Source organism: Falco naumanni, chromosome 10 (assembly GCF_017639655.2).
Source record: "Falco naumanni isolate bFalNau1 chromosome 10, bFalNau1.pat, whole genome shotgun sequence".
Lineage (NCBI taxonomy): Eukaryota > Metazoa > Chordata > Aves > Falconiformes > Falconidae > Falco > Falco naumanni.
The window spans coordinates 6,878,838-6,902,776 of NC_054063.1; the positions used below are offsets into that span (position 1 = coordinate 6,878,838).

Here is a 23,939-nt window from a genome sequence, read left to right on the forward strand (position 1 = left end):
TTCCTATATTTCCATTGTACCCCTGGAATAACTTCAACAATAAAGTATCCACAGAAAGCAAGTTAAAAAAATTCAAATACCTGAAGAATGGTCTATACATGCAACATAATAAAAAGTTTTTTCTTTAAAAATAAGTAAAAGATTGCATACCTGAAGTCCTTTAGGCACAGTGCCCTAAATAAAATAACATATATATATATACACACACACACACTTCATCACACTCTTTAAAAATTCTGTAAGGAGCTAAAAGAATCAACTGGTATTGCTAACAGTCACATTTCAGCTTAATGTTAAACTCCTGTATGCATTTCACTCCATCACTCCAAACCCCTCAGGGTTAATATGAGCTCAGAAATCCAACCGCTAACAGACACTAGCAAATTTAATGAGACTAGAAATGAGGTCAGACCAGCACATTCCTTAAGATCACTAAACTATTTGTCAAAAAGGGAAAAAAGAAAAAAAAAACGTTTACAAAGTTGTTGCATTGTTCTGCTAGCTTTCGTAAATCTGCTCGTTACAGGTTACTGAACAACTGACTGCAATATCCTCCCACCATCCCCAGGCAGCAGTGAACCAGATTAAGAGAGACCAGGCAATTAAGTAAGGAAGAAAATCCCAGGAAATGTGAAGTGACAAATATTGTATTTAACACAATATGGTACTAGTATTTCTAGCAAATAGCTGAGAAGACAAGTCATAGTAAGATCATTAAAATATCCTTAATGAAGTGATTTATTTTTTTAAAATCAGATTGTGAGAAAACACCTCAGAAATAACAAAGTATGGGTAATTAATCATCAGCCTCTGTTATAGCCACAGTTGTAAAGACAGTTTAGTGAATTCACTTGCCAGGCAACACCACTGTAAAAGTGGTGGTAAGATGTAACACATAGAAAGAACATGTTTCTGTCAACAGTAACATACTCTTCCCATTTACTGAAAGCAGCTGCTGGGTAGTATTCAACATTACCAACCTGCAGCAGTGCAATGGGATGATGCACATGTATCGGGCACAACAAGGCATATGAGGTCATAACATATCAAGTGCTATGTAAGTATAATTAAAATAGCAACTTGTGGAGATAGGCTAATAAGGACTTCCATTGCATTTCGCCAGCTGAGGCAGAGGAAGGAAAGACACAGGAAGGTAAAGTGGCTTGCCTAAGGTAAAAATATTAATCAACATTTCAACCAGGGCAGAATCAGAAGGAATGACATATAATGCTAAATCAAAATTGAAGTTTCAACAAACCTTACTCCCCTTCTGAAGGCAGATGGCAACACTGTCTTTTCTCACAATAAGGTAACAACAAATTCAGTGAATCTGCTTTCTTGAGCATTAAGATCCCTTCATTAGTCTGATCTCTTTTCAAGTTGCATGGAGGTATATTCCCATTAAGGAAGACCACTTGGCTCTCTTCCCTCTTGGTTAGCACAGTGAAGTTGTATGTCCCTGGAACACTTCAACAAAGCTTACATTTTATACAGGAAAGATATTTCAGGTATACTTAAGTCAACAGACAGGATTTCATCCTTAATTGCCTTCTAGGGCTAACAAGAACGATTGCAGCTACTTTACTAACACGATGAGAACAATAATATAGCTCAGCTGCTAAAATGAGGCACAAAAGTGTGGATCTTTATTCTTGGCAGTGGAATACTAAATTCAGATTGCTTGGTATGCACAAAATTGCATAGAAAGTCAAGATCTCCCAGTAGTTTTGCAAAACAGGTAAAAACCCCATACTGTAAATGGAAAAACAAAGATACAGCTTTTACTGTAATTTGTCTAAGTTCATAAAGACCTGTAATCAAGTTAAAGATTAAACACTGCATGCTCAATGTTTCCCTTGTAAGCTGTACTGTTCATAGCTAATATATGTAACTTTGCATTCCTGAAGGCTCCTTATAACTTGCAAACAATTTCATGTGTGACCAAACTTGCTAACAAATAAAAAAAAAATTCTAAGATTCACACCAAAACCTGCAGTCAGTGCAGCAAAAAACTTCTCTGTACAGTTCACAGGCAGGGCTTGAGGACTCCTATACTTATGTGGAACAGAATAGGAACAAGGATGCAGCCAATTTCAGGATGACCTGCCAAAGACAGCTTTACCATTTCCAGCTCACAGTTCTTAACACACAGGAGACAGCATCTGAAGGCAGCCTCAACCCCTTCAACGCAGCATCACTGCCAGGCACACAGCATTGCTCTGTGACCACATGAGACATGACTGCAAGATACGGGCTTGAGTTCTGAGAGACACAGCCCTCTGAGTTCTTCCCATTCTTAAGTGCAAGACTGACCACTCCTTATCTTGTGTGTCACAAGACATCAAAGAATCATGATCCTTGTTTCTTACTCTATACTCTTTTTTCTTTTTTAGCCATATAGCTGCTGGGAGAGGTTCCTTCTGCATATCCCTTCCCCACAACTAACACACTGGGTTCAGAAAGAATATGCTTGCAGTTCAGGCATAGTATTCTTCAATGCCAGGAAACACACAGACAATACAGAATCCAAGAATGTGGCTCCTACCAGCTATCGACAGCGGAAACATTATTGCATAACATTATTGCCCAACAACAACTCAACCAAAAAGAGCCATTTAACTTTCATGGTAGATTTAGGAGGTTTTTCTTAAGGCTTTGCAGCAAATAAGCAAGATGCCTGGATACTTTACTTAAGATTGTACCAAAACTAGACAGTTTCAGGTTTTGAATTTTGTCTTTTTTTTTTTTTTTTTTTTTTTTTAGGAGGGTATGTGTGTGTCTGCACGCATGTGGGACACAACCTGTGAACAAAAAAGGAAGACTGTTAACACTAAAACAGGCATAAAGCGTAAATCATTATAATAATAGACAGACAATGCTGAAATAAAATTCTAAATTAAAAAACAAAGATGACAATATAAATACAATTACTTTACAATTTAAAAATTCCATGAGTTTCACATAGTACAGCTGATACATCCCAAAATTCCAAGAATCCATCCACATTACTATACACATAGACTTCACAAAGCAGATAAATATCAAATTGCAGTAAAAATATTTGGTAGACAAAAAGAAATCAAAGTGTTTGTGTCAATTAATGCATCATTCACATTGTTAAATTCACAAACAAGACAGATTACTCCCACATGCAAGATAAAAACTTAAACACATAACTAGCAAGACTGTCTGCTGAAAACAGAGCACAGACATCCAACAGGAATGGTAGAATAACGTGTAACCCTGATCAGCATTTTTTCATAAATGTGCTACAGAAAAACAAGTATGAAGAAGATTGGAATGCAAGTAAACATAACCAACCACAAACAACACACAAATTCTTTACAAAGGTCTAGCTAGTACTAGGGAAAATTTGCAGAAGCACAAACCACAGAGTCAAAGCCATAAAAAAACGGCTGGAAGAACTAGCTAAAGGGTGTAAAATTGTCAGGATTACTGATTTGATGTCACAATGAAAGTTTCATGCAATAGTTGTGAAGATACGGTCAGAAAGCATCATCTATATCTAGCAGATAAGGTAACCTAACATGCAGGCAAGTCCTGTTGCTGTTATTTCAGACATTAATTTGAGGGTACTTTCTGAAAAGGATACCAAGTCCCAAACACAGGACATTTGTCAGGCAAACAGGGACTGCAATTTCTCTAACACACAAAAAGAGTTTTCTATAAACTTTATCTATAAACTCCCACATTTCAAAAAAATGCATTCTGAAAATAATCAGCCAAAGTTCTATGGTCAAGCTTACACCAGCAGTAGCTTGACCTCTTTACAGTGCTTGTGTGCCACATACTACAAAACATGTTACTGACCCTGACAAGAGGGATTAAAGATAAAACTCTTAACTGTAAGGATGAAAGATGATACTTAATCGTTTTGAAAGTTCACAACTAACAGTAAGCCACAAATATGCAGTCCCAACTTTCGTGAAAAAAAGGTCTAGTGAGGCCAGTTGAACAGATTGTTTAAATTCATCTATTTGTTCACATTTTGAAGTCATCGTAATTTCACAATTACTATAATAGAGAATTATTCAAATTGTCTTCAGGTTAAAAGCCAGAATCCTTTTATGACTTCTATAGTTCAACATAAAATATTTTACAGCATAGCTCTGGGAAGCAATATAGTATGTTTCCATAGCATGCTATACAACTGAATATAAAGATACAGTGATAAAACTATCAGAATGAAAAAGTTAGGAAACATCTTGTATTCTGGCAGACTTGTACTTTTATCCATTTTTGGGGTGTGCAATTGAAATGCAATTATTTTTACTGCCTGCAAGCTAAACTGCTGACCTGCATTTTAACATCCTGGATGTAGGAAGAGACATTTTATCCAGGGATTCAAAACAAAACCAAAAGATATCTCTTGATTTTATATTCCTCATGAATGCCACCCGAGTGATGGCAAATCAATAGTCACTACTTTACTAACATCGTCCTTTGGATTCAGTCTGCTAGCATACCTGAAAATCCTCCCCAGAGGGACCATATGAATACACAAAATCTGCGTTAACCACCATCAAAACTCCCACAAACAACCCAGCTTTCAGTTTGGTTACAGGTGGAATATAAATCACTAAAATCAGATATACTCCGTAGTAAAGCAAGCTGCCTTTCTAAAGCTATAAAATTCTTTGCAGAATTGTTATAGGTAACAGAGTGAAATGAAAAGAATACAAGGTCATTAAATGAGGCATCATTAATGCCTTGAGCTATGCAATAACTGAATTTATTCCTTGTCACCCGAAAGTAACTTTATTGCTTTATTGGCAGAGCACTTTCTCTGTAGTACTCTGCTCCTACAGCTTACTGCAAAAAGAGGTGTTGTGGTTTTGGTTTTTTTTTAAAGAAATTCAATTCCCCAGCAAGCCTTCCATTCTTGAATGGTTTTTAAAAATTTATAGTGCAGTGATTCACAGAGTCATTCGTAAGCACATTGAACTTAGAACTCTGCAAATCTTCAGTTCTAGCTCTTGTGTTATAGATAACATTCATTTTTTTCCTCTATAGTTTCTTACAATCTTTATCCGAATGCTTTAGAACAGCCACAAAATACAAGTTCCTGACATCATCCAAATAAAACTGATTATAGGGAATTGTGGTGGGTTAACTCTGGCTGAATGCCAGGTGCCCACCAAAGTTGACCTATCACTCGCCTCCTCAACCAGCCAGAGGAGAGAAAATACAACAAAAGGCTCATGGGTTGAGATAAAGACAGAGACATCACTCAGCAATTATCATCACTGGCAAAACAAACTTGACTTGGGGAAATTAGTTTAATTTATTACCATTCAAAATGGAAAAACACCTTCCCCCAACCCAGGATTGACAATTCCCAATTTCTCTACCTCCCCCCCCCCCCCCCCCCACGAAGCGGCACAGGGCAACAGTCACATGTTGTTTCTGCTGCTCCTTCCTCCTCACGCTCTTCCCCTGCTCCAGCATGGGGTCCTTCCCACAGTAGTTCTCCATGAACTATCCTTCCCACAGGCTGCAGTTCTTCACAAACTGCTCCAGCGTGGGTCCCTTCCACAGGGTGCAGTTCCTTCAGGAACAGACTGCTCCAGCACAGGTCCCTCACAAGGTCACAAGCCCTGCCAGCAAACCTGCCCCAGCCTAGGCTCTTCTCTCCACAGGGCCCAAAAGTCCTGCCAGCAAGCCTGCTTCAGCACAGGCTTCCCGTGGGTCACAGCCTTCTTTGGGCATCCCCCTACTCTGGCATTGGGCTTCTCTACAGGCTGCAGGTGATCTGCTCCACCATTAACCTCCATAGGCAGAGGGGGAGAGCTTGCCTCACCATGGTCTTCACCACAGGCTGCCAGGGAATCTGCTCCGGTGCCTAGAACATCTCCTGCTCCTCCTTCTGCACTGACCTGGGGGTCTGCAGGCCCGTTTCTCTCGCACATATCCTCACTCCTCTCTTCTGCTGGTGCAAAATTATTTTTTCTCCCTTTTAAATTATGTTATCCCAGAGGCTCTGCTACTGTCACTGATGGGCTCAGCCTTGGATAGCAGTGGGTTCATCTTGGAGCTGGCTGGCATTGGCTTCAGTGGACATGGGGGAAGCTTCTAACACCTTCTCACAGAAGCCACCCCTATAGCTCACCCTCCACTACCAAAATCTTGCCATGCAAACCTGCTACAGGAATGTAAGATTCAAATTAGCAGGGCAAGTTCTATACACAGCAAGTAGCCTGTAAAATACAAACAGGAACTACAACTGTTGTTTTCTACTTTGCATGGAGTGCTTGTCAGGCAGGAAGTTTAGTTTTGCAGATGTAGGTGGGAAAAGCCAGAAATACAGAACAAGCCACTGAAAAACAGCAGCAGATACTGTAGGAAACCGTGAAATAGAAAGAATTCAGCCCTTACAGAAGGTGTCTATAAAGTGTAAGGATGTATACAATCACCGATTAGACAAAGCATTTACAGCACTTGTACTTAAACATGATTTTATAATTAATTATGAACTTAAGCACAGTCTTAACAGTTGTGCATACTTACAAATGGATTGCTCATTCTTGAAGAGTCAAGTGCTATCAAAAATAAAATGAAAAAGGCAAATTTTGTGAGGACAGGCACTAGTAACAGAAGTGGTAACTAAGTGCAGAAGCCATGCAGATACAAAGTAGAAAGGTAACAAGAACAGATAGTTTAAAAAAAGAATAGACCAGAATGAGTTAAATGGGAATAACCTTTATTCAGGTTATTTACAGAAGCCTAATCCCTAAGAGTCATTTAGTTGAGAGGTTCATATCTAAGAAAATAGGTAGCTAACCAAAAAGGAAATGTTTCAATGAACTGACATGCAACCAAACAAGTTGCTGCCCAAAATTCAGTCAAAACCAGAGCTTCACTTGACCTCAGGCCAGATGAACAGGTGGCATCAAAACCTAGATTCCCATCACATACAGAATACAAGGGGCAAGAATCATTGACTAGCCAAATAAAAAGGAAAATATCTGTGCAATTTTGGCCAAGACTCAATTTTTATGACTGGATAACATAATTTCCCTGCCTTCAACTCTTGAGAACTAAATCACCAAGTATTTGTGAAATTTTAGACACTCCAGGGATAGAAACCCAGTAGGTGGATTCATTCTTTTCCTGACAGCCTTATTTGGAGTTCTATTTCTTAATAAAAAACTTCTGAACACAAGATTAAATATGTTGAAAGGCTCTTCACATATCTTATACCTCAAACTCAGTTTGTTATCAAAAGACCTCTTCTCAGCCACAGGAAGCTCCAGAAGCAAAATCTGATGTGAATAGTCCTTGAAACAATTCAGTTCCTGAACAGGTAGAAACGTATCTTACTCTACAAAGATTTTTTATTTGTTTTTAACCATATATCTTCCTTCCTAGGAACATTTTGCCAAGCGTTGGGTTTCCTTGCATGAGAAATGCAGTTTCAGTTATTAAAAAAAAATCCATTTTACAGTGCTATATTTTTCATCTCATATGCCCATATGTTCCATAAAATTCTGCAAGTCTGTCACCCTAATTTGGCAGAGAAACAAGTGGAATCCAATGCAGTTTCTGCAGCATAGAAATTCTGAATTTCTCCTGCTTGTATTTCAAGTCTCAGCCTTCAGCAAACTTTATCTGTCAATTCCAAACTAGGTCTCAGTACCTTAAGCTACTGTTAACTCAAGAGCCATCGCAGTGTAAGCCTTGCAATAGGTCTGTTGCTATGTTGCCATCTCAGCTATGTGAAGGCTTCTTGCACAGACCTTCCTAAGGCCCTGTTCTTGCTGCCTGTTAGAGAAACACATTCCTCAGCACAAACTATTATTTCTGAAAATGTTTCAAATCTGAACTTGAAGAACACATCGATTTTTGTGAATTACACTGGCAAATACCAGCTACTGGGTTTGGTCGTGGGGGTTTTTGTTTGTTTTGGGGGGAGTTTTGTTGGTGGTGGTTTGGTTTTGGTTGTTTTTTGGTTGGGGGGGGGGGGGGGTGCGGGTGGTGGTGGTGGTATTTTTTAACTACTCCATCTATTTCAGGGTACTTGAGTTTGAGGCAAGATGGTTATAATTCTACCTGGACTTAAAAGACATACTCATACTTCTGTTAAATCAACCATATTCTTGCTTTCATTGTAAAGTCATGCCTATGACAGGATTTTTGAAGTCATTTTATGTATCTCCCATGTTCAGTAATTTCCATCATGTTTTACATAGTGTACAGACCAGATATAGTCACTACAGCTTGTACAGCTCCTTTCACCAGAGACAGCATGCATGCACAGTGAGGAGATCTCCAGCTATCCCACTACCTACCATGCAGATATACAAAAATAAAACTGCAATAAATAGAAAAACTTAAGATGAGTAAGAAGTAGGCTAAAAAAACCCAAAAGGCATACTGGAAAGATTTCTTAAAAGCTGACAGATATTCTAACACTGATATACTTAATAACAGAGGACATGTTAATCTGAACTTACATAACAGGACACCCAAGTAGATCCTCTACAGAGGTTACCAGAACACCTGCAGATACATAGTACCTTTTAAAGAGCAATGCAGGGCTATAAATATGCATGGCATGACCTCATTCATTGTTCTTTCATAGGACAATGTTCTTTAGTTCAACAAAAAAAAAAGGAAGAAAGTAACAAAAGGAGGAAGGACTGTCTTTTGGTTAAGAACCGGGAGACAGGAAAGCTAGATTCTATTTTTGGCTCTGCCACAGAAGTCCATTATGGCAAACTTTTCCAGCTTTAGGGTATCAAATCAAGGAAGTGATTTTGAGAGATGAAATGCTACAGAGGACTTAACCACAAGTACCTATATTTGAAAGGTTTGCCTTCTTTCTCTGCCTCACCTCCATCTGAAGCAGTGATAAAAATTCTCATCTATATCCCAATGTTGATGTAAACTTCCATTAGAAAATAACAAAATAATAGTATTAAAAACAGGAAAAATGAACTAATTCTAGACAACTATTAGGTTAAACTTACTAGTCCTCATACACGAAGTATTGGCCTTTTATAAACCAAAAAAAAAACCCAAACCTTTAAAGAATCAGCATTGCCCTTGGTTTGTATGGAAGTTGAAATTATAACTTCCAGTATCATCATTCATTTTTGAAGCTGTAAGGATGTTTAGACAATGTATTAAACAGTCTAGCAGTGCTGTATTTTTGAGGATAAGGAAGACAAATTCTCTCTGGCCCCACACCCACTTCATTTTCCAGAGTACCTCCAAGATATATAGTCCAAATTTCAACATCTTTCAGCAAGATAAGGGGTTTTATCAGTTTGGGATTTTTGGTTTGGTTTTTGGTTGGTTGGTTGATTTTGATATTGTTTGGGGGTTTTTGGTGGTGGCAGTGGCAATGGGGTTTTTACCTGATTTCTGTACAAGAACTTCCTTTATTCCTTTTTCAAAAATGTCTAATCATACTGTATTTCTCACAGGTGCAACACTGAACTGAACATGCAATCTAAGAAGCAAAACCAGTGTCCTATTTCACTTCTTGTTATGAGTACTTTTTCTTTAGCTGAATTACTTCAGATTCAGCGCTCCAAATGTTGACTTTAGTTTACCATCCCACATGGAAAGTACAAGAAACCATGATCACAACAAAAACCCTGTGTAATTTACAATTTTAACTTTAAGAAAACAAAAAGGCCAATGAACTTTCATTAGACAGGGCAGGGGGAGAAGAAAAGAAAGGCAGCTTCTTTTACATTGGCTTTCCCATCTGGAAAAACCTCACCAGAAATATGGAAAAACAATACCAATAAAAGATGTGAGGAAAGAGTCATGACATTTTTCAAAAGCTATACTAAAATAACTACTGCAGAACAGGGATACACGCATCTCTAAGGAATATATCCACACTTCACAGGCAGTAGTGAACTGGCCATCACTTAGGGCAACAGATTATTTTTTATGGTCCTGTAAAGTGCTTTGTGTAGGACTACTGACAGATTTTTGAGAGTAACTAGATCAATTCTTTAGAAAAGTGATCCACTTCCAACTCTTTTCACTCCTAAGAGTCAAAACTATCACTAATTTTAAGTTCCTAACATGCTGAAACAAAAAATAAAGTTTGTTACAATTATTGTTTTTTCCTCAGGATATAGTTTTAAATACTGTATCCATAGCAGTCTAGATGTCAATTAGAGAAAGCAGGTCTGACAGTATGTTAGAAAACCACCAGCACAGTGACTCAATACCCTAGAGACTTTCCAATACAAGCTGTGATTTCCCACAAAATCTGAGGTGAGAGAAGAGTGTAAATGATTCATACAGCATAGAGACTTGGTTTCAGTCCCCGGCTCCAAATTCCTTATACAACCAAGATAACTTGACTTTAATAGCTGCTGTGGAAACACTTGGAATCAGTTTATATGTGTATGGTACACTTTTCCTATGTATCAGATATTGTTGCTTGGAGATGTGTCTGCTTTTACTCCTGAAAGATTCTGACCTAAATATGAAGCCAGACATAGTTGTGGTGCTACACAGGACTAAACTCAGCTGGATTTGTGTTACCTTTTTCTTGTGACAGGACACAACAATGTATGCCCTTAAGTGAATTCAAGTCCCTCTCAGAAAAAGCAGAAGTATGACCTGGAATCCTTAGACAGGCATACATCCTATGTTTGGCTACAGGGACAATAAATACATAATACTTGAATCTTGTTAACTCTTTTGAAACCTGACTTAATCCTTTGAAAATCCCTATAGGATTCATATCACTCCTTTCTCCAACCCAGTGAAACAACTTAATCTCACATAAATTCCATTTCTTTGGAAAAGCTATTATGTTGACTGTTTAAAAAAAAAATAATCAAGAGAAGCATTTTGTACAATTCCTGGGCTTTATTGATCTAGTCCATACTGTGTTATTTCTGCAAAATTCTTAGATTAAAAATGTATTTCCTCATTTTCAGTTCCTGCCTACCTGTGCCTTCACCTGCATCACCACTGACAACTTCAGCCTGCCCATCTTGTTACATGGGCTTTCTCATAAATAACTCAAAGGGAAAAAGGGTTCTCTTTAAAAATAACAACAGAAAATAAGAGCTTTTTATTTTCTTGAAGGTGAGGGGATATTTATTATTTTTTTTGTTTCACTATATAGAATTGCCCTGCTGAGCCAAGCTGTTTGCCAGAGCGTAGTGTTTGCTGTAAGGCCTGGGCCAGACCACTGCTTGTGCTAAGATACATGGTAGCACAGAGTCAAAGTAAGGTGGCATGGTTTTGTTCACGTAGCATGGCAGAGTTCTGCTTCCCTGAATGCAGTAGAACTGACCTGCAGACAGTTTCCTTTTCCAGAAATCTCTAGCTTACAAAATTCAAGGCTTTTCAGTTCTGTGTTGCTGTTACCTTTGAGTGCTGCACGCGTTACTCTTACTCCACATTTCTAGGTGTTAGCATAGAGAGCCTGCAGCTAATTTCTCCTTTTATGTATTGGGAGACAAAATTTGCACCACCAACCTGGATCAGCCCTTGTCACCCACAGAACCTACTGCCTTTGGTTCCCTTTGCAGCTAGTTTGCTACTGTAATAAGTGGCTTTACTGGTCCATTTTGCAACCTAAGTTCTTGGCATAGAAGTTAGCATTAACAACTACTTTGACCTTTGATCCAGGATTCAACTTCTGGAACCCAATAGTTATCACCAAGCAATCAACCCCTATGTCTGTCACCTCATCTGACCATTGGGTTAGCCTGAGCATTTGCATAGCAAAGTCATTAGTCTGTCTTCACTACTGTGTGCATCTGAAGTGATATTCCATGGCTCCATCCCATGGAAGAAAATGAAACAAGGCAGGATACCTCACTGCTGTTTATGCTAGTCCACTCCATGCTGGGGTGTTCAGGGCTCCTAGGACTCACTTATTTCCAAGGCAAGTTGTGGCCAGAATCTAATGAACGGTACCAGTTAGCTTGGCACCCGAGATCCCCAAACCATGTTCCTCCACACAGTATTTCTTCCAGAAGACAATATACTCATGATTTTACTGTGACTGTGAACTTCATGGCATTACCAAAGTATCAGCTGGAAGACTCTGGTATGGAAATGTAGAGAAATACCAAATTCCCAATGAAGAAAAGCATTTCATTTTGAGGTTGCATGTCAGCAGCAAGTTAATTATGATAAAGAATTACAATCTGACCTGAACAAAGAAGACTAGGAGCAAGACTGAAGTTTCAATCCTTTTTATTTCTGATTTTATTCCTGCATGCAGCAGACACCCCACCCACCCCACCCCCCCAAAAAAAAAAGAACCCAAAGAGTTGTGCTACATATCAAGACTGTAGTTCACCGAGGATGTAGAAGCTGTATTCATTACTTTTTTTTTTTCTTTTCATGGAACCTCTATTATGCTAGAATTGAAACTATACTACACAGATACAGCTACTAGATGCTGACCAACAGCCAGATTTTAAAAACTTGTTGATTAAAGTCACCAATGTCTCGTATCTCCCCAGGGCACCATAGACTGGAGAGATTATGCTACAACCTTTGTATCATTACCATAGCTACACCTAAAGAAAGTTCACCAGGTTAAAGAAATTTCTGAAGATAGCTGAAAACTGTGAATATAGTGCAGCAAGTTCCAGCTAGTTCCATCACGACAAAGAACCGATCCAGTAAATAACAGTCGCATCTCTACTGCAAACGTGTTCATCCATTTAAAATGACTGCATATACACTACTGTCATGATTTACCAGACTTCAGGTATACAAATTTGCAAATGCCTTGAGAAATACATCCCAGATTTCCACATTAATTCTCAACATTTTGTATGAACATTACCTAAACCTGAGTTTAAAAATGAGTTTTTAAGCATGTTTGCATCCTCAAAGTGCAACTGCAGCCTTAGAAGCATTTAATCACTCAAGTCTGGATGACAGAGTGCACCACTCACCGCTGAACTGGTAAAGGAAGGGAATCTAAGTGGTCCTCGCCCTTAAAAGCCATATTTATCCTATTTTCATGTGCACCTCTCCATAGGCTGGAATCTAGAAAAAAAAAAACAAAAAGTAATTTAGTAAATCCAGGGAAACTCAGACCTCTTCAGCCCAGGGTGGCATGGCATTCTCCTACTGATCTCTGAAGCCAACTCATTAACAACAATTCAAAAGGCATCTTTTCCTCAGACTACCACACAACTCCAGCAGATAATGAAGGCCACTAAGTAAATTTCAAGGCATAAGGAACATAGGGTTTACATATTCCTGAACTTCTTGGACTACTGCACAGGTCAGAGTCATCTGGGTTGAACATTGCTGAGTTTATAGTGAGTTATTTTTTAGCCTAATTTATTTTGAATTAACTTAAACTCTGGAGGAAATAGATTTAGTATGATTGCAATTCTTCAGGTTATTGCAATCATTCTCATGAAAGAAAGCAAGTGTATATTATGATTTCAGGATCATTTTACACTACATTTAAAGAAAGGCCCTTGATGTCTAAGTTACTGAAGTACTGAATCCTTCCTTCCATGGTAAATGATTTCATTTTTCTTTTAATTTGAAATGCTGTACACATCTTTTTCCTTTATACCTGGTGACCAAGAGATGCATCCAAACATTATTGTACTACAGAGGCAAGACAGAAGGAGAAAGGAGAAAGAGAGCCTCCCCATTTTCGCCAAAAGGAGTCATGCAGTCTCCCTTCCTCTTCTTTCAATTAGTCCCATCTTACATTAGGGTATTACCTACTACAGATCAATGCATATTCCTCAGCGAAAGCCAGAGAGGGCCTATCCTACCAAAAAAAGGTGAAGTCATTCCCACTCACTCACACCGCTAGAGGAAAATTAATGCAAAATATTTGAAGAAAAAGATTAATCTGTGACTCAGGAAGAACAAGGAGGAGACAGGAACAGTGAGAAAATTATGCTTTCTCAGATATGAAGAAAAAATTGAGATTGATGGATCTCTCTTGGAGAAAATACTTTACACAGGAAATTAACACTGTTTGTGTCACCAGATAAGACAGAATGTTTTTGATTTAGCCACTTGTGAAATTCTGCCATTTGGTTATTGCCTACATTCTGCAAGCTGAGTCAGCCATCATTTAAGATATTTGCCATTCCAAATTGCTCTTAATTGACACAGAGTGGTCCTCAGCATCTTTGCTAGCAAACTGATCTTGTTGCTAATGCATGTCCCTGTTTTTTTCCCCCCAAGATCCCACTAACATTGTCCTGAGCACATAAAAGTATTTCAACCAAAGTAATGCACTCACACACTCCATCCAGTATTATCACCAGATTGCTTTGGAGACTGTGTCATCCTGTTTTCCTCCCTACCCCCTAAACTTTCCTGGAAATAAACTTAATCTTCTTAGTCCATCCATCTAATGAAAGAGTATATTGAAATACGAGAGAAATCTGCTTAGAAAAAAAAATGGCAATTTAAGCGTTACTTAATTCTCTGATTTAGAAAGATCGCAAATATTTGCTAGACTGTGCCTGAAAACTTCAGATACCCAAGTATGAAAATATTAGTATGTATTCTGCTCCCATGACACACCAAGATTTGAAAAACAAGCTTCCTGTTGCTGGGGTTTTTTAAGCATTTAGCATATGATACACAGACTTCACTAACAACTGGAATACTTTTTACTAGTATAATTTTTTTCTTTGTCAAAGATACTTAAGATCATTAAATACAAATAATCATATAATCAGATTTACTGGAAATAGCCAATTATCACCATCTTCATTTGGAGAAGACACCCTTAATCAAAGATGAACACATCTGCATGAAATCTTAATTGCTGATTAAGTTTTCCTCTGCTATATACTACCATGTAAAGGGCCAAGAAAATAGTCTTTCAGCCTGTAGAAGTACAGACTTCATGGACACCAGCTATCTCTTTCCGCTCAGCATCAGGCACAAGATTTACCTTCTTATGCTACCAACACAAAATCAACAGCTTCCCTTTGGCAAGCTAAAGCTACTTCACCATTAGCTCAGACCACTAATGATTTCTACGTGTACAGATCAAAGCATCTGCTTGTACTCCATTACTTGTGATCAGTGACATAATGTACACAGACATAAATTAGGTTATTGCATGTCAGTGTTCCCTATAAATTAGAAACCTGACAAAAACGCAGCTTTTTTACATGCTGTCTTCCCACAAAACACACATTTATATTATGGCTGAGAGCCTTTAAAACCATGATCAACTCCTACTTAGAGGTTACTTACGCTCCAGGAACAACAACAAGATGCCACACCAATATCTTAACCAAACAATCTGTCTCAAGTCTATGATTATATATTAGCTGAAATCTTTAAGCCTAAATTAATGTAGACAACAAGAGGAAGTACTCTCATTAAGCACCTGGCAGTCTGTCAGAGGACCAAATGTACCCCCAGGACAGCAAAGCCTGCCTAAACCCATGACTACAAGAGAGGCTGAGCCCTAGCAACTGATATGGTACAGGCTGGTCCTGCTCAAAATGGCTCCTCTGTGTACTTGGTGATAATGGTGCTCAATGGCAGATGTTCAGTTTTTGGTGTTCTCATTCATCTTTCTGGGTACAACCATACTTCCTAGTAAAAACCACGACAGGACTGATGAATCCTTCTATTTAGTTGATGCTGCTTTTTATTAAAGGCCACAACACAGTGTTGAGCTTAGTCAGCATCTCCTACAGCTGACCATGTAAATGACTCCCTAAGCATCGCCTTAAGTCAAAGCAAGCAGCTTTCAGAAACATCAAAATGTTTCACCTTTACAAAAAAAAAAAAAATAATCTTATTTAGGGTTAAAGGCTTCTTTACTCTGGCAAATACAAGACAACTGACATGGAAGAACAGAGACACGCTGTTACTAACAAAACCACATATACCAGCAATCCACCATGATAGCCTCTCTGAGGCTTTTTCTTTGAGGGACTGAAAAACAGGTAGGGCAATGTCCACAGCCTCTGCTACAACTTCTGTCTGAGAACCTCTGTGCAGAGGCACCAAGAAATTAATAGCTTTCACACAACAGTTATACACAACTAAAACAGGTGGTATGCACATGAGTCCATGCACCCACACAAAGACTGCAAGCATACACCCATGTCTCTCAATCCTTCCCGCTAGCTGCTTCCTCACAGATGGTGGAGACAGTGTGGCAGCAAGCAGACCTACAGATCTGAAATAGTGCCTGAAGTCAGAGACCTTTCTCCTAATGACCAATTAAAACAACCCATCCAACTTCAGTTTTCTTAAAAACATATATATACACAAAGCTTACATATATATTATGCATATATATACACACACACATTTATATATTAAGTATATACATACTAATAGGCAACATTAGCAGAGTTGTACAGGGAGATTAACTTGGGGTTTTTCCCCACTGGCTTCAGTGGCCACTAGCCAGGCTCAAAACTGGTCAGAGATGCCGCCTAGGCAAACTTGTACCAAGCAAAGCAACACTACTTGTAGTTCGTGATGTTGGTCATTTTGGTACAAGTCTAAGCGACACATGCTGAAATAATAAAATTGTCATTCTTGGACTATTATAAGGATTTTTTTTTAATACCTTACATAGGATTCTAGATAAATGTCTGCACATAGACTTGTATTGTAGTTATAAACAGCAATTTATAATTGCTTTAATTCCTCTGGTAGATACCAGTGTGTGTATATGGAACTGGATGTATTCAAGGCAGCAGTCTCTCATTGTGTCCTATCATTTTTCTCTTTGCCATGTCAACACTGAATTGGATTTTAAGATGTTATTTCCTCATGTTTAGTGGATAGATGTACATAAGCAGACACCAACCACGTTTCAGTCCCATCAAAGACAGCCAAAACTTGCTTTCAGAGAACTACACACAACAAGAACAAAGCATCACACCTGAAACAGCACATAAAGCATTGCTCACAGAAAAAAAGCAGTAGCAGCAGATGATGTGACCTTCATGGCCAAACCCCCCCAAAAAACATAACACCAGGAAGAGGGAACTTGTATATAAATAAGCACCAGGCCCTGATGCTGGCAACTGACACAGAACTAGAAGCAGCTTGAAAAAAAACCTCAAACCAGCCCACCAATAAGTTAAAGGAGTCATCATCTCATTCTAACTTACACCGGCCTTGGCAGCACCTGTGAAACCTGCGCAATGCTTCATTAGTACAGCAATGTAACTGGAAGCTGTTAAAACTGGTTCCACAATGGCACACTGCTCCTGCCCTACAGGAACTCCCTGCTAGTAGTAGCCTCCTGTTGCTCAAGTCTGTTTAGCACTGGAAAGCAGCTTCTACCGTGCAACGCGGCTTTTTAGCCTTCTACAAAATATGTTATTACTGCAAAGAAAACAGATTGCATCTTGTAAAGTCCCCCATTTTAAATTTCTTCATCATTCAACTTGTTAGCTTATATTTAACAAGGCAGAAATTAGGAGGATTTTAGCAGTCAGGATTCTGTTAGAAACGCATCCATGTCCAATAGTATCACAGTAACAGCAGGTATTCAAGGTGAAATAAGCATGACTCATTTATTCCTGCTACTGATGGCTCCAAAGAAGTTCATCACAAAATTCTGTCCTAAATAATTAAGCTCTGAAATGCACAGTTAAGTTCACAATTTTTAGCTCATTCCCTACACACGTGTCCACCTTTGTAAAGGTTTAAATCAAAAGGCAAATCCATGAACTTTCACCACCCCATTCCTAACCCCTAACATCATAATTTCAACACTAAGAACATCTTAAAATAAGGTCAATCAAGAGTATCAGTTCTCTTTCTGAAAGACAAATTCATGCATCTAGCCTTTGATTATTAATAATCATCAGAATTAGAAAAGCACGTTACCTGTAAGTAATACGGTTAGCCTGAGAATAAGAAGTCATTAGCTAAAAGTAATTTCAGACTAGATATCCCTTGATTAATATGAACAGTTCCTGTCTGTAGTAAAGTATACTCTCTGTTCTGCCAAACAGTGCCTGTCCCTATTTTACAATTCTAGGAGTCTGGGCATCATTAGTTATTATTCTCCTGGTACACAGAATAACTTAATGGAACACTACATATCAAATTAAGAGCAAAATTCTGACAGCATTTATGTGATAGGTCAGAAAGTAAATACATACACTCTGTCCTTCAGCAAGACATCCAGTCTCATCACAAGTTTTTCACACTAACCATTTGAGGACTCAGGATCCCATTGTCATTTTGCATTATAACAGGTTTATGTAGGCATGAATTAACTACAATAGTAAAAGCCAACTCAGAATTAAGCTGGGTGTCACAAATCTAAGCAGCCATGAAACCAGGAACAGGAAATCAAGAGTACTTCAAACAATGTATTAAAACAGGTTGTATTAGCATGGGATCGTATCTACAGATGCATGTACCGCAGTCCTAGAATGCAAAATTAAAACTAGAAAAGGTGGGAACAGACGCTGCCTGCAGCATTCATTCATGTTAGCTGCTTCTTGCAGAACCAATAATCAAAGAGGAAGCACTGCTGAGTAGTTTAGGTCTCACACTTCAAGTACAATCTGAAGCACAAATCCATTTTTATTCACACAGGGTTTTCTTTTTAATGCATATTTCTTCCCATCTTTTCTATTTTCTGCAGAGAGAGGATCTCATTTTAAACAAGTCTTTATCTTTGACAATACCCCTTTTTATGTATCATAGAATTGTTTGGGTTGAAAGGGACCTTAAAGATCATCTGCTTCCAGCCCCCTGGGGTTGGGTAGGAATACCTTCCACTAGATCAGGCTGATCAAAACCTCATCCAACCTGGCCTTGAATATATATATATACACACATGTAACATATATGTCATATATTTATATGACATATATTACATTACTATAGTAAATGACATTTTATATTTTAGAAAAATATAAAATTACTTTATAGTACAGTTATTGTATTACTCTATAAATATATGTGTATATAAAAAAGGGTATTATATGTGTGTGTATATATATATATATGTAGCTATTCGTGCAAACTGAAGTCTGCTACTTTTGTGTTCTGGGTTTTTCTCATTTTAGCCTTACTGTACACACTATACCTTAGAAATATATGGGATGGGGAATAAAGAGAAGCAGCAGACAAAGTTCTATCTCAGTTCAAATAGATCAACCTGAAAATTACCAGTAAGGAACATTACTTTTTAGATCGTAAGATAACATAAGTGCAACATTGTCACCTGCAAATACATGAGGGGGGCATGGGGGGCTGGAAGAAAAAAAAAAAAAAGGAATCTGAAGCCAGTCCTATTCACCTGCATACACAGTTTGATTCCTTCATTCACTTTGTTTTTAGAGCCTTCACGACACCCTCTTTGAACATACCAAATTTTTTCTTTATTATCACCACAATGCACAAATCTGCTTTTAAAGCAATTTATATTGAATTGCTCGTTCCAATTCTTCATTCTAGCAAGTGGATCATATGGAAATGCACTAAGTAGAATATCTGCAATGCAACCAGAAGATCTGATGGTACTGGGAGGGAAAGCATAGAGCCACATTAGCCAGGTAATCCAGTTTTCTCCATGACACAGATTAGGGATGGTAGAGATCTGTCATCACGTGCACTAGAGTCAATCCTTTTGCCAAGGCATGAGTTTTCTCACAACATATTTTAAGCAGATTTTCCCAGTTAGATATAAAAATCTCTAGAAAGGTGAAGTTTATATCATCATGGACTACATTATGAAAATACTTCAAATAAGGAGATAGCGCAGGACATAACAGATTTTAAGATTACCTTTCCTCCCCCTCCTCCCTCCTTAAAATTATTTTGGGCAAAAAGCCACTGGACTAATCACTTAGTTGGCAGCTTTTATATATATATGTATGTATGTATGTGTATGTATCAGTGAGGTCTTTAAAATCTTCCCTTCTGGAAGGAGCACACCGATTTATATAGACAGCAGGATTATGAGAGCAAACTGATTAATGGTCACATTTTTAGCAATAAGCATTTTAGAGGCAGCTTCACTGGAAAAGAATTTGCTTTTGAGGTTCAGGAACTGAATAATAGGTGGCAAGTTGGTGCACTCCAGAGCTATATTTTGGGGTTTTATGTGATGCAGAAAAATCACCATATAAAAATGTTTATTGGTTCTCAGAGCAGTATTAATGCAACTTGCTACCATGAAAATGTGGGGAGGTAAAACTCCTCTATATTTACACTTCCCTTGCTTTCTGACAGACTGTGTAGCACTTCCCCCCAACTTCTTAAAATAAACCAAACAGCCAATTTGACATCACTTGCACCAACACAGGTCTCGATTCAAACACTCACAATAAGGGCATCCCTGTTCCTGGTCACGGTCTCTTGGTTTCAAAAGTGTTTCTGAAGATAAACTAAGCACCGGGTTTTCAGACCACCTCTCTTCACTCTGGATCTCCCTCAGTCACGGCAGTGCCTGTCTCGATGCCCCCTATGCGCTATGAGGGCTTTCTCTTCAGAGACTCCCTGCTGCCATCAGACCGAAGAACAACTCCCCCCTTTCCCCCCCGCCCTTTCTTTTTCCCCTCTTTTTTTTTTTTCCCCCCCTCCTTTTTTTCTTCCCCTCCCGCCCCGCGCCACTAGACAAAGCAGCAAGTGGGGAGACGCCAGCTGCACACTTCAGTACCTCACAGTACCTCACGGGCGTGCGTTGCAGGGCGCGCGCGCTGCCCGCCGGCGCGAACCGGTTGCAGCCAGCCCTGAGGCAAACGGGAGCCCAGCCCAGCCCGCGCTGCCGGGGCGGCGCCGAGGGATCTGCGGCCGCCGCGAGGGGGCCCCTGAGGAGCCTGCAGCCGCTCTGACCGGCGTCGTGAGGAAACCGCTGCCGGCACCCAGCGGCCTCCCAGGTCTCCCCAAAAGTAAGGGCGGTTTGGGCCTCCCCCACACTTCCCACAGCGGCTGTACTAGTCAGGGGGTTGTGTTGATTGGCAATAAGTTAATTCAAGTGAAATTCCCCTGCTTTGGTCTGATTTACACTCGACACCATAGCCACATGCAAACATCCAGTTTAAAGGGTTTAATCTCTGAGAGGAGGTGGGATCGTGTGTCTCTCCAATCTCCGTGTGGGGACATCAGAAATAAAAGGGCTTTTATTTCAACTAGTTGAAAACTAGAAGTTTAAAAAAAACACACAGAAGCAGATTTTGCACCTTATGTTGTACAAGCATATACTACGCTGCTCAGAAGAAACGCCTACAGAATACCATGGTTTTCTGCTATTTAACACAAGGCTGCTAAGCATTATGAAGTTACAGCTAAGATTCATTATTTCCCCTAGAAACATCAAAAAATTTCAAAAGGAGCTGAAAACAGAAAGATGTAAGAAAAAAAAAAAGTCTCCCTTACCAGGCAGGAAATTGGGTAAGTCTTTTTAACTTCTCTTTCTCCAAGTTAAACACGGTTTCAAGTTGTACTTGCCTCAAATACTTCAGTGTTCAATGCTGTAAATAAGTACATAGGGAAGACAGTAACATTGTATTTAACAACTTTGATGAAGGGAAAAAGAACAAGGACCTACACAAGTAACTCACTGCAAGGAAAGATGACAATAATATCTTCACACATATCTCTGTGTACAATCCATTTTCTGTAATGAAAGGATTTCATCTTACTTAATACCCATTCCAGTTAGTCAGACAGGCAGTCTGAAAAACATCTTCACTTACATTGATATTCCTCTAAAGAAAAAAAAAAATACCTGACATTTTAACAGAGATGAACAAAGCAATATTATTAGTTCAGGTCACAGCCCACAACAGCCAAGTCTCTATTGGAAGTATCACAAGGCATTACATGGTAAACAGTGGTGGTATTTTCACAATATTTGCCATCAGCCATTAAGTTCTTTTATTTTACGGAGTTAATATCCAATTACTCTCTTTTGTCATAACTCTGAAAACCTTAAAACCAGCTTTAGATGAATCTAGATAAACCCGCATTTACCTAAAAGTTAACACAAACAGAAAAGGCCAAGAATAGCTCTCTCCAGTCATTGAATAACCTATTTGAATTACTAAGAAACTTGCTACTTTTATCACTAAAGTTTATCATAATTCCTCCCCCGCCCTTTTCCTCTATATATTGGGGAAAAGAAAGAAAGGCCAGAGAGCTATAGAAAAGTTAAAATGGAAGGAAGTAAGTGAGAGATGTCAAAGTTATTGCAACAGAATACCAGAACAGGAGATCCAATTTAGCAACAAGTACACACAAGATGAGCCAACATACACCAAGGAACATGTAAAGCAAGTGTGGTTGAGCTATGTACCTTGAAGGATCCCAGCTCTCTCCACTGTGATTCTCCTTTACTAGGCTATCTTCTCGCTAATTGCATTTAAGCATGTCTTTTCTAGTTAGAGACAACAAATCCAGTAGACAAACACAAACTTCTTGCTACAAACTGAAAAAAAAAAAAGTCAGAGTAAGTTTGTAAAATTACTTATATACAAAAAAATATGAAAGTTTGAGCCTACATTAGAGTGTTGTTTCTGTTTCTTGCTTTTTTCCTTTAATAACTCAAATTAACACTTCCAGACGGCCTGTCAGCAGAACTATGTTGGCTAGTAATTATAATTCTATATAAAGGTCAAGTAATAAAGCGGCAGTGGGCTTTTTCTCTTTTTAAGAAGAAAATACTGCATTTATATTTTTGAACTGCTGCCAAAGAGTATCGAATCAGAAGGTATTGTCTTGTCCTTCTGTCCTTCACATAAAACAACATAAAAGAGCCAAAAAACTGTAATAACACCACAGATAGGAAATCCCCAGCAGGACTAGAGGCAGAACTGCTCTGTAGGATCACTCCCATGTTCGGTACCTCAGGGGCACGTGTAATGTCACCAGAGCATATCCAGAAATCCCTAGCAAATCTAAAGGCTCAGAGGCACTATGCAGCCTGTACACATTAGATTAGATTTACATCAGAGATCACACTGTGTCTTGCGAACAGCTTGGAGCAGGAAGTGCAAAGCCATTCTTCAGGTCAGTGTCCTGCACCAAGTCTTTGTGTCACGAGCATTCCTGAGCCTCTGGTTACAGGGCTCCAGAAGGCCAAGCAAAAACCAGTTGATATGGTATTACCTGATGAAATGGGACAGTTTTCATGTGGTTTTGTGGTTTGATCTTTTTGTTGGTTTTGTTTTGGGGTTTTTTTTTGTTTTTGAAATGTCCCCCCCCCACCCCGCAATTCATAGGCTGAAGTTTTAGTATGGAAGGGCCGAGAAGGAGAGTACAGGCAACAAAACAACAGGAAGAGACACAAGGAGAGAAGTATTGTTTGTTGGCAAGTAAAGTTTGGATGCTGATGGGTGTACATGTGAAGAACTATGCTGACCCGAGAGCTTCTAATATTACTGATTCTGAATAAAAAAAAAAAATGGATGCCCTTTTCCAGAAATATGTCCATCAATGAAAAGTTTGCATGACTAAGAATTCAGTGAAAATGGGAAAGAGCTTCAGGGTTTGCCACTTTCACTCAGTACAACGTCAAAAACATTAGTGTAGATCAAAGAGTGCTTTGTGCTAGGCCTTTTGTTTAAAATCCAGCTATGCTGTAGAGTCAACACATGCTCCATCAGCTTATATCAATATACATCATGGCTCTGTACTACACATTACCATTTCTATGAATATTGTAGCTCAGTAGGGACCTGTGTAGTTTGATTTACAAAACGGTAATCTACGTGTCACAGTCCTTTTAGTCAGTAAAGCTCCAACTTCGGAAGCATACTATATCTTTCCTATTGCTAACTCCCAGATACACAGCAAGTTACTGGAGTCCAGCGACTTTGCATCCATCAGCTGAACTACAACAACTGACTGTGCTCCTCAGCCAATGTTCAGTAACCTATTACACAAAGGAACTGGCACATAGATTTTGAGTACACAAAGAACTACTTCACAGCCTGTTCCAGGACAGCTGTATTATTTGTTCTCATAATTTTCTGAAA

General features: G+C 38.8%; 1 protein-coding gene across 4 annotated transcripts in view; it reads right to left on the reverse strand.

Annotated features, from left to right (window-relative positions):
* Positions 1-23,939, reverse strand: part of INSC (INSC spindle orientation adaptor protein) — a 120,173-nt gene that overhangs the window by 83,020 nt on the left and 13,214 nt on the right. For 2 of the 4 annotated variants that reach the window (XM_040609396.1, XM_040609398.1), the window contains one exon: positions 12,921-13,014. In XM_040609396.1, the coding sequence (XP_040465330.1) occupies positions 12,921-12,973 (53 nt within the window). In that variant the 5' untranslated portion in view covers positions 12,974-13,014. Of the gene's footprint in view, positions 1-12,920; positions 13,015-21,339; positions 21,435-22,258; positions 22,391-23,939 lie in introns of those variants that run through there. The other 2 variants (XM_040609394.1, XM_040609395.1) reach the window with 2 other exon arrangements.